This window comes from Sebastes fasciatus, chromosome 11 (genome assembly GCF_043250625.1).
Source record: "Sebastes fasciatus isolate fSebFas1 chromosome 11, fSebFas1.pri, whole genome shotgun sequence".
NCBI classification, from domain to species: domain Eukaryota; kingdom Metazoa; phylum Chordata; class Actinopteri; order Perciformes; family Sebastidae; genus Sebastes; species Sebastes fasciatus.
In genome coordinates, this window is record NC_133805.1 from 27,628,976 (window position 1) to 27,640,846 (window position 11,871).

The following is an 11,871-nucleotide window of genomic DNA, read 5'->3' on the forward strand; positions in this document are numbered from 1 at the left end:
TGTGATATTTTGTCAATATAATAAAACTAGCTTGAACGCTATCTTTTCTATTCTAGATACCAACATCAACATCAGGCTCACACAATGAGAGGCAGCAGGTGTGTTTACCCTCCACCCTCCCTGGATAATAGTGACTCATCATTTGCACAAATCTCTCATGCACATGTTGATGTGCTAGTTATTTTAGGGACAGTGGAGCCATTTAGTGCAAATCTTTGCTAGCAAAAGGAACAATTTGTTCACCAAGAGATCTCCATCTTTTTTCCCTTGAAAACTAATCAGACATTTGTTTTAAAATAAGAGATAGATAGATAGATAGATAGAAGTCAGTGTGCTGACTTGACTATGACTTGCCCCAAACTGCATGTGATTATCATAAAGTGAGTATGTCTGTAAAGGGGAGACTCGTGGGTACCCATAGAACCCATTTTCATTCACATATCTTGAGGTCAGAGGTCAAGGGACCCCTTTGAAAATGGTCATGCCAGTTTTTCCTCGCCAAAATTTAGCACAAGTTTGGAGTGTTATTTAGCCTCCTTCATGACACGCTAGTGTGACATGGTTGGTACCAATGGATTCCTTCGTTGTTTAGTTTCATAAGATGCTATCTTCACTCTAGCTTTAAAACTCAGCCCGCTACAATCTAAAAATCGCAAATTGCATTAATAATAATAATAATAATAATAGATTAAACTTATATAGCGCTTTTTAGGATCTCAAAGACGCTTTACACATTCGGGGGGAAAAACGGTGTGAGACAAAAAGTAGACGAACGACAAAAAACAGGCGACATACACAGGCACACTCTCATACATATACACGGACAAATGGGTAGGGGGAGGGGGAGGCTACAAGTAAGCAGAGGAGAAAAGATGGGTCTTGAGATGGGACTGGCATTAATTCATTAATGCGTTAAAGAAATTAGCAGTGTTAAAATTAATTTGCATTAACACGTTATTATGGCGTTAACTTTGACAGCCCTAATAGATAGAGAGATAGATAGATGGATGGATGGATGGATGGATAGATAGATAGATAGATGGATGGATGGATGGATGGATGGATGGATGGATGGATGGATGGATGGATGGATGGATAGATAGATAGATAGATAGATAGATAGATAGATAGATAGATAAAAATGTTAAATTAATATGATACTTATTTGTGATATTAAATGAAAATATGTACGTAATAACTACTTGTTACAGCCATGTAATAACAGCTTATATTTGTCTTTGAGCTTTGAACTAATGAGATCAAATGTCAGCAGCCAAGAGGCTCTCTGTATCTGTCCAACAAGGACCCTGCCTCTGTGGGCCCCTGGGCCGCCGCCATGATGAGTGATATGGCGTCCCCTGGTGGGAAAACGCACAGTAAAGGCCTCTGTGTTGGCAGCTGACAGCCAGCAGCTGGGACCAGGCAGCTATATTTACACATTCATAGTTTTGCCATTAGTAAGCATTAAATTCAGTCAACGTATTTTTAATTGCACATCAGAAAAGTGTTACAACAACAAAATATTCACATTTGACTACTAAAATATACGTCTGAAGAACCATTTCCTGGTGCTCGATTAGTGCACTATTGCTATGCAGACTGTTCACTGACTATAAATAGGCCTTAGCAGCATCAACGGTTTTACGGTTTATTTCGTGGAGGAGGATTCATCGCATGCCTCCCCTCCCTCACTGAAACAGCTCAAGATCACTTCATGTGGAAATATTTATTTTAAAATTCAAGTTCAATATCTTCACATATAAGTTTCTAAAATGCACATATGCCCATCCAGTTCATTCAACTTCACTTTCCTCTTGAATAACTTGTACACAGATTTTAAGACAGCCTCCACATTGAGGCTTGTATCTCTACATGACAAAATAAACACTGAAGAAAATGTCAGTAGAGCAAGAAAATGTACTGTTTGGCACTGTAATGTTTCCCAGGATCACTGGGATGATTTTTTTGGCAACTGTAGACTCACTTACTACCAAATATTTCCAACAAACAAAAAGTTAAAGTGATTGTGGCCAAGACCCACATACACAAAATGTGTTTCTTCCAGATATCAACAACCCAGACAGTCTCTCACTTGCGCTTATATCATCTTGGCAGCATGCATGGTATTTATAAAAACACCAGCTCAAAAATAGAAATTGCACATTCGTTGTAGGGTCCATCTGTGAACTGTCAGAATTGCCCTTGTGTGTTTGTGTGTGGGTGTTTGGTAACAAGGGCAATGCTGTCATTTCCCCTCATTCAGTCCGTGTCCTGCGTCCTAAGCAGGTAAATGCCGCTTCAGGACGTCCTTGGCGTTGCCAGGCAACGCCTCGGGAAAGTTAACATCAAACTCCACCACCAGGTCTCCTCTCTGCTCGGGGTTTTTGGGTAAGGGGAGACCCTGGCTGGCGACAGTCTTTCTCATGCCAGGCTTGATGACATCCGTGATCTTCATGTTGCACGTCTTCCCGTCTATCGTTGACACGGTAACCGAGCAGCCGCACAACGACTGAAAAAGACAGGAACATTGAGAATGTGAGACGTGAGAATCAGGAGAACAGCAACCCACGCATGAGCTACTGTGAAAATAACGCATTAATCTGTTCGTTGGCTGAGATTAAAGGGATAGTTCAGATTTTTTTTTAAGTGGGATTGTATGAGGTACTTATCCATAGTCGGTGTATTACCTACAGTAGATGGTGGTCAGTACATCCCCAGTTTGAGAAACAGACAGGAGTACCAGCACGGATGCAAAGCAATGTTCAAAGCCACCAGACTCCTTTGACAAAAACAGTTATTTTACCTCGCAGAACACGGAAGTAGCTGGTCTACCTCTGCCTCGATCTGTTAGTTTGTTTGTTATTGTGTGACTTTGGTGTTTTAAAGGGTTAGTTCAGTTTAAAGGAGTCTGGTGACTTTGAAGAGAGCATAGATGAATACAACAGCTTCAGTTCACAGACACATAGCGTTGTCTGAAGGCAAGGTAAAGCGGTGAAAATATTCTAAATGTAGCATACACTTAAACTGATATTGATTCTAGGTGGCTAAAAGATGTTTTGCTGCTGCCCCCATCCAAGGCAGTACATTGCTCTGGTTCCTTGCCAGTACTCCTGCCTGCTTCTCCAAACTGGAGGCGTGCTGACCGTCATCTAGTGTAGGTAATACACTGACTATGGATAAGTACCTCATACAACCCCACTATAAAAAATCAGAACTATCCCTTTAAAGTTATACATGTGTAACCTAGAGCTGCAGGGCAATATACTTGCAATGACCATGATATTAGAAAGGATATGTTCTGATATCAATATATTGCACATTATAGCAAATGTACACTAATTCACATATACAATAATCACACTGATGTTAAAAGCAGCTGACTATGATCCATTGCTATGTATTACATGACGCCAAAGTCATCAAAGTAACTAATTTTGTTAGATTCACTTAATAATCATTAACAATCCTTTGACAACAGATATTTGTTGTACGATAACAGGAAATGTTCATGTCACCATGATACAATTCATCTGAAAGTTGATAAAGGATGGCATTAAATTATTCTCCAGCTCTACTGTGAATGCATTTACACACATTTCCTTAATCTCAAAATGCAAAAATCTGTGAACTTTAATGGTGATTTCCTATACTTAACAGTCTTTTCATAAACACATAAGATAAACATTTTTAATGAGAATACCTGGTTTAAAAGAATTGCGACCATGAAATGTACTGAGCAGGACATTTGGGACTACTATTGAAAAGTGAAATTGATTAATGTGTTTGCCTCAAACATATTTTTGGCAAGTCTGTATTGCAGTTTCTTTTGTTACTTATATGTGGACACTATATATCTGCGATAAACTAATATTGTAGACGGTGTGCAGGTTGCTCAAATTTTTTGCAAAATGTTTTTTTCAACAGATGCACTCAAACTGGCCTCTTGAATATCTACAGTTCATCAGCTTTAAATACCCTTGAAGCTTAAGTGAACAGTTAACATTGCATTGGACATACTGTACCATTATAAGAGATTTCTGACGGTGTTTGCTGTATTTTTATTCCCAGACCCAGACAGGACCCTTGCTATTTGAACACTGAGCAAATTATACAACTACTTTGACCAAATAGTCTTCATTTAAGATCCCTTTCATAGCTTTTCCAGAGCTTTCCTCAACCATAGACCACATCAACACTCTTCATTAGTAGATGGAGTTTGCTCAGCTGTCGAGGAGATGGCTCAGTTGTCGTCACATGTTAACAGGTGGTCGTAATCTCTCTATTCAAAGATCGCCTTTGGCATTGGATATAAACAACCTCTGTTTTTTTCTCTTTTCATGTCTTTCAGATGAAGACTGTGAGAAGTTGTGGAAAGTTCTGGAAAAGGCTAGTAAGTGGTCCTTGAGATAAGTTTATTTTATCAAACAACTGTGTGCCAAAGTCAAGAATGCAACTTTCATGGTGATATACAACTATTCTATTTGATCATAGTCGGAAAATAGGGCTGTCAAATTTAACGCGATAATAACGCGATAATAACGCTATAACGCAAATTTGTTTTAACGCCAATAATTTCTTTAACGCGTTAACGTAATCAATCTTTCGGAGGTTGTAGCGGGCTCTAGAAAACCTAAGGAATCCATTGGTGTCAACCATGTCATACTAGCTTGTCGCAAAGGAGGTTAAATAACACTCCAAACTTGCACTAAATTTTGGCCATTTTCAAAGGGGTCCCTTGACCTCTGACCTCAACATATGTGAATGAAAATGGGTTCTCTGGGTACCCACGAGTCTCCCCTTTACAGACATGCCCACTTTATGATAATCACATGCAGTTTGGGGCAAGTCATAGTCAAGTCAGCACACTGACACACTGACAGCTGTTGTTGCCTGTTGGGCTGAAGTTTGCCATGTTATGATTTGAGCATATTTTTTATGCTAAATGCAGTACCTGTGAGGGTTTCTGGACAATATTTGTCATTGTTTTGTGTTGTTAATTGATTTACAATATTAATATAAACATACATTTGCATAAAGCAACATATTTGCCCACTCCGATGTTGATAAGAGTATTAAATATTGGACAAATGTCCCTTTGATTAATCATGGACAATCATGCGATTAATCACAATGAAATATTTGAATCGATTGACAGCCCTATCGGAAAGAAACATTTAATGTGATTAAAAGGTGATTTCTCAGCGTGATTCACATCATGCAGAGTTGATCTTCTGTTGTTTGCATACATCGATCACATATTCAGAGATGAAGCAGAGAGTTCTCAGAGAGTGGGAGGAACCATATAAGAACATCTTGCAATGTGTGCACGTGGGCGGCCACCGCCTCTCTGCCCTCCCTGTGATACAGCTTCTATTTCTCAATGCTGATGATCTAGATTACATAAATGCACAACAGCCGAAGTGTGTGTGTAGTTCAGTACTAGAGCTCTACTACAGTGCTCATTCAGGATGCCTGTACATTCCAGGGAAAACAGCTTTTTGAGGCAGACTACCTACGGCTTAAGTAGTGAGCATTAAAGCAGCACTTTAAAATAAATATGCGCTTGTTCTGAATCCTGTGAGTGACTAATCCATCTATCAGACTCTATTAATACTACTGCACTCAGTCAGAAGTGGGTGCCAGAATAGAAAGCGCCTCACCTGTCGTAAGCTCACGCGCACAGGATACACAATGTTCGAGCCCTCCCGCCTAAAGTGAGGGTGTGGCTTGTCCTTGATGACGAAAACAATGTCAGCAGGGATGGTATTGGACGACTCGTCCCCCTCCCGCGGGAACGTGATCTTGGTTCCCTCTTTCCAGCCCCGCTTGATCTCGATAGTGAGAATCTTATCCTCGTTGCGCATGGTCCTGCCGTCTGGATTTAGCCTCTTGCGAGAGATTTTCATCCTCTTGGTGCAGCCGTGGAAGACCTCCTCCAGGGTGACCCTCAGTTCGTGGATGATGGCCGGGTCCTGCTTCCGGCGCCCCTGCCCTCCGGGGCCGACGTGCCCGTCCCGAGGGAATCCGTTCATGTTGAAGTTGGTGAAGGAGCCGAAGGGGTCGTTTCCGTCCACCTCCATGTCGTCGTCGTCTCGGCCATTGGCCTTACGCCCGAAGAACATCTCGAAGGGGTTCGAACCCCCGAAGAAAGTGGCGAAGGTGGCGTGAGGGTCCCCGTGGAAGGTGTAGGTGAAGGTGTTGCCTGGTCCATCACCAGTGGGCCCACTTCCTCCCTTGAGACCTGATGGGCGACAGAAATGATTCATCAGTCATCCAAACATTGACACTCTGCAGTGGGAGAGCTTCATGCCCCAAGTGATGCCTACTTTGACAATCCAATCCACCAGATAGGTATTAGGTCCGATACTGACCTTATTAGGTGGAACCACATTAAATATAAGGGCTTCAATTATTAGCTGATTAGTCGATAGATTGAACTATTTTCAATTATCAATTGATTGTCATTTTTCAAGTAAAAATATCAAACATTAGAGATTCCGGCTTCTCAAATGTGAGAGTTTGCCGCTTTTCCTTGTCTTAAAGGAACAGTGTGTAACATTTCGAGGGATCTATTTGCATAAATCGTATATAATGTTCATAACTATGTTTTCATTAGTGAATAATCAACTGAAACTAAGAATCGTTGTGTTTTCGTTAGCTTAGAATGAGCTGTTTATTTCTACATAAGGAGCGGGTCCTCTTCACGGAGTCCGCCATGTTGCAAACCAGGCTCTAGAGAGGGCTGCTCACATTTTTACGTTACCTGAAGGCCACCGTAGTTCTCCGAAACGTTTCTGTAACTTGAGCAACAGAGTGCAAAACCGTGGTACCACCAGCCGCCATCTGACTTCCGTTGCTACTTAAGTAGTGTTATTAAGGATAGCCTCTGAGTAGGGCTGTCCCGCATACCATTTTTTGGGCTTTCGAAGCTTCAGCGAGAAATATTTGAAGGTATTCGTAGCTTCGCGGCGCTGCAAAGCGCAGCAGGCTGACATGTTCTTCTGTCTGTCTGTCTCCATCTCTCCCATTTCAGTGCCGCTGATGCACTACTGTACACACACGCACCTCTACACACAACAAACAGCGATATCCGTCTGAGAATTACTAATAATAATTAATGTTGAATATGAATAATGTTGTGGGATTATGCCTTAATTCATGAGCTATTTTGGGATTTATACTTTATTATTACATACAGTACTTATTTAAAAAAACAAAAAAAGAGGCAATCGAATACTGATTTCGAGGTCGATTACCAGTTGAAGCTTTGAAGAATTCAGGTCAGCCCGAGGGGAATGACGTTATCACAGTTTTGCACTCGGCGGCTCACGTTAACGCAGTCTTGGAAAGGGGGGGATGAGCGGAGGGGTACTCAGTTGATTGCAATCTGCAAACAGACCACTAGATGTCGCCAAATCCCAATCACTGGTCCTTTAACATTGTTGTGAACTGATTTTTTTTTTTTATATATCTTGGTCAGACAAAACAAAACATTTGAAGATGTCCCCTTGGGCCTCTAAGAAATTACATTTTCCGTTGTTTTCTGATGTATTATAGGCCAAACGATTAACCAATTTATTGAGAAAATAAACAGCAGATTAATCTATTTTAAAAAATAATCATTAGTTGCAGCTCTACAGTTTATTTGTCAATGTCAGTAGAAAATTCATCGTTTAGTTTTAAATTCATTCAAGCACAACAGCAGTTTTTCAGTACAGCAAAAACCCTTAGCATCATGTTGCCTTCTATAAAAATGATCCCAGTGAGTTCCACAAAGTGTGATATACAGATTTTAAATTTTGCAGAAAGAGAGCACTGGTATTGAACTGGTATATTGGTTGATGCCCTCAGAGTTGGGGCAAAGAGTACAGAAGCAGAGAGCCGAACTCAGTTGCTGCCGCCATTTTGGACTGAAAACGCATATATTTATAATATTTTATTGTTCAACACAGACCATTTTGATAGAATATGACAGTAGATTTGACATCATTTTGTTTTACTTTTGTACGGCACTTTTTATGTGGATGTTTTACTGGCGTCCGATAGTCGCTTTCAGTCCAAAATGGCAGAAGCGTAGTTTAGCTGCTGATGTTGCAATGGAACGTACAATTGACTTCACTTCTTGGCAATATACGTTCTTTGGTTGAGACTGTATCTCCTGTTCAACAAAATACTTTATAGTGCAAAAGTAGATCAAACTATGATGCTTTTCAAAGGACAGTCAGGAACTTGAATCTTTGTTGGACAAATTCTGAGACTAAACAAACTCAAGATCTTTAATTTTTTGAGATATTACAGTAGATAATCTACTCTGGTAATGGGTTTATCCAATAGCAATGTTAAAGAAGTTGCATTTTATCACCAATAAAGCACACTTGTAGATGCTCTGTTCGTTGCATGGCTTAAATAATCCTTTAAAGGAGACATATCGTACATATTTCCAGGTACATATTTTCATTTTAGGGTTCAATTAGCAATCATTTTCATACTTTACACCATGTTTCCCTTATACTGGCCCTTTCTTCAGCACCTTTGCTACATTAAATGGTACAAAAAAAATAAGGTACATTTGTGAATATGGCCACCTTTAATTTTTAATATACGGATGTAGAGATGATCTGTTTTCCCTTCCTCACATCAAACATGCTTCATAGCTTTCAGCCATCTGTTCAGATAGACCTGCTACATTGTAGGTACGACACATAAAGGCTTCGATATAATCAAATTTGTTTCTATTACAACACCTACATTTGTAAGAAAATCTGTGGTGGAAATGGTGACAGGCCTTTATTTCTCTTAAACAGAGGCTTATAATAACTGCAGATATAGTGAAATAGATAATCCTCATAATAATAATAATAAAACAGGCAGACCTGTAGTCCAATGATCTGCTGAACAGCTGTTTTCTAAACCTGCCAGCTGTGTTTTACATCCAACCATCCAGGCTTTATATATATATATATATAACGCTGCATAGAAGGTGAATTAAAATCCGTCACACAAAGGTTATGAAATGTAATTCAATGCAAATATAAAAAGCCATTACCTTCTTCTCCATACTGATCATAAACTTCTCTTTTCTTGGGATCACTGAGGACTTCATACGCCTCAGCGATCTCCTTAAATTTCTCCTCGGCGGCTGCAGACTTGTTTTTGTCCGGGTGCCATTTCAGCGCTTGTTTTCTGTAAGCTTTCTTTATATCCTCCTCTGTGGCTCCTTTAGAGATGCCCAACGTTTTATAGTAATCTTTACCCATCTCTCACCTATCCGTTAATAATAAAGAATGAAGGAAAAAGGCGGATATTAGCCCTTAAAGAGAGGGAGTGAGAGAGAGAGAGAGATAGGAGCTGGTGGAGTGATGGTGGACGGATGGTTGTCTCAGTCTCAGTCAGTCTCAGCAGTGAAGCGGCCTCAGTCTCAGTCTGGACTAATAATGGACAATAAGCAGCCACAGGCAGATAAACCCATTTAGAGGCGGTTAGTCAACGCCGAGGACCTTCTGCTATTTCTCCTGACTGGATGACTGGATGACCCTCTTTAAATAGACTCAGCTCACTCCTCCTCTCTGCATCCACAGCAGCCGAGACCAGCGTCAAGTTCAACACGAGGAGTAGTTCTGGTTCCGGTGAGCAGAGAGACGAGAGAGGAGCTGTCAGCTGCTCTGACAGCTGGATGAGGAGCTGTCAGAGGAATATTTAATGTATTTAATACACTATTTATTAGAATGGACTACAAAATATGATCATCATTTATGATTTATGGTCGGATTAACCTTCTTGAGGATCCTGGGACAAAAAAAAAGACTCTGCTTCCAGCTCCTCGTTGTCTTTGCTGATTCTGATGTACAGTATATAATTCATCCCTGGATAAACGAGTTGGAGCCACCAGGGGGCGTTTTATTCTGAAGGCCGGTTTATGCTGAGGCTTGTCTCACTGTAATAATAGATTGAGGAATGAAGATTCAAGATTCAAGATGTTTATTGGCACACCGGTTATACAAGTACAATCGTGTAAAATACTTTTTGCTGGGAAGCTCCATTAAGAAAACAGTTAAAGAAGTTAAGTAGCAAAATAATAGTAAAATAAAAATAAAAATAATAGTGTATTTACAAATAATCTACAGTATAATACTAAAGGAAGTACTTGGTATATGGTAACTATAGAAGCAAAAAAATAAATATAAATAAATAAATGTATATATATATATATATTATATATTTATATATATATATATATACATTTATTTATTTATATATATTTATATTATATATATTTATTATATATATATATATATATATATATATATATATATATATATATGGGAGCAGTAGAATTTGCTTACTATAAAATAATAATAACATTGATAATAGTAATGATACGCTTTATTTATATAGAAACTTTTACAAAACAATGTTTACAAGGTGCTTTACATAGTAAAAACAATAGCAACAGAAACATGCACTTGTTAGTCACATTAAGAAAACAGTAAGTTAAGTAGCAAAAAAATAAAAAAATAAAAATAATAGTGTATTTACAAATAATATACAGTATAATAATAAAGTAAGAAATTGGTATATGGTAACTATAGAAGCAAGATATATATATATATATATATATATATATATATGGGAGCAGTAGAGGTTGCATACTATAAAATAATAATAACATTGATAATAGTAATGATACGCTTTATTTATATAGAAACTTTTACAAAACAATGTTTACAAGGTGCTTTACATGGTAAAAACAATAGCATTAGAAACATGCACGTTTTAATCATAAAACAATAAGAAACAGCCCTATCCAAAACAATAATTAAAACAAGCAGTAAGGCGTTTTAATTTGAAGGCCGGCCTATGCTGAGGCGTGTCTAATTGTTAATAATAATAATGATAATTATAATAATAATAATCATAATAATAAACTGTATTTATGTGGCACTTTTCCAAAACAATGTTTACAAGGTGCTTTACATGGTGAAAACAATAGAAACATGCACGTATTAGTCACAAGTCAGTGAAGTCATTTTAGAGCACATCAGAAACTAGAAATATTGACAAAGGGCAGCCTTGCAACAAATGATCATGTGAAATGTGTGTGTTCACATGTGAAATATCCAAAAACCACATGTGCTTAAACATTGTGGGAATTTAATATCTGTACTTTTCCTGGAGTCCACATAAATGCATTTACAATACTTTAATGAACAATTTCGTGAATTATCTGATGTATATGAGATAATCACAGGTTGAAATTTCACATGTGAGATGCAGTTTCACATGATAAACATGTTACATGTGCTTCACATGTGATAAACTCACAAGTGTTTGTTTTTTGTTCAAAGAAATAAAAAAATACAAATGTTTAATTTAATTATTTATGTATTTATATATTTGTTTTATCTTCTTTGCAGTCTTTGCAGATCCTGGTTACATGTTGGATTGAATCTATATTTTTATGTTTTGGTTTTCTTCTTTCTTTATCTGTATTTTTGTGTGTGTTTATTTTTAAATTTGTGAATATTTGGAATTGTGAATATTATGTGTTTGTTGATTTAAAAAGAGTGAAATCCTATCAAAGCAATCTCATATATGAAAAAAATAATTATAGTTAAAATAAACTAAAATAAAAATGTCATCGACCCCAACACCAGCATGCATTATCCAGACCATTCCCATTGTATCCACCTGCCTCAACACTATGGAGGATTAAAGTTGATAATATAATATCAATACTAAATGACTCAATAAATAAATAAATGTAGAAATAAAAACGTGAATTATCAAATAAATATGCAGGTTAATTTGTTAATTTGATGAATATGCACATAAATAGAAAAATGCATCAATAAAATGTATTTATTTATTTGA

At 37.9% G+C, this 11,871-nt stretch overlaps 1 protein-coding gene across 1 annotated transcript; it reads right to left on the minus strand.

Moving 5' to 3' along the window:
- Window positions 1-1,711: 1,711 nt before the first annotated feature.
- Window positions 1,712-9,619, minus strand: dnajb4 (DnaJ heat shock protein family (Hsp40) member B4). The gene is made up of 3 exons (XM_074651988.1): window positions 9,047-9,619; window positions 5,661-6,241; window positions 1,712-2,509 (listed from the first exon to the last, which is right to left on the minus strand). Exons 1-3 carry the CDS (start codon window positions 9,255-9,257, stop codon window positions 2,279-2,281), a joined length of 1,023 nt encoding a protein of 340 aa, XP_074508089.1. The 5' UTR covers window positions 9,258-9,619; the 3' UTR covers window positions 1,712-2,278.
- Window positions 9,620-11,871: the final 2,252 nt, after the last annotated feature.

What these genes read in the sequence shown, in the direction of transcription:
- dnajb4 (XM_074651988.1), bottom strand. Translation starts at nt 9,257, where the DNA reads ATGGGTAAAGATTACTATAAAACGTTGGGCATCTCTAAAGGAGCCACA. An exon ending in TGATCAGTATGGAGAAGAAG is followed by an intron (nt 6,242 to 9,046) that starts GTAATGGCTTTT and finishes GTCGCCCATCAG; the next exon opens with GTCTCAAGGGAGGAAGTGGG. An exon ending in TGCGCGTGAGCTTACGACAG is followed by an intron (nt 2,510 to 5,660) that starts GTGAGGCGCTTT and finishes TGTCTTTTTCAG; the next exon opens with TCGTTGTGCGGCTGCTCGGT.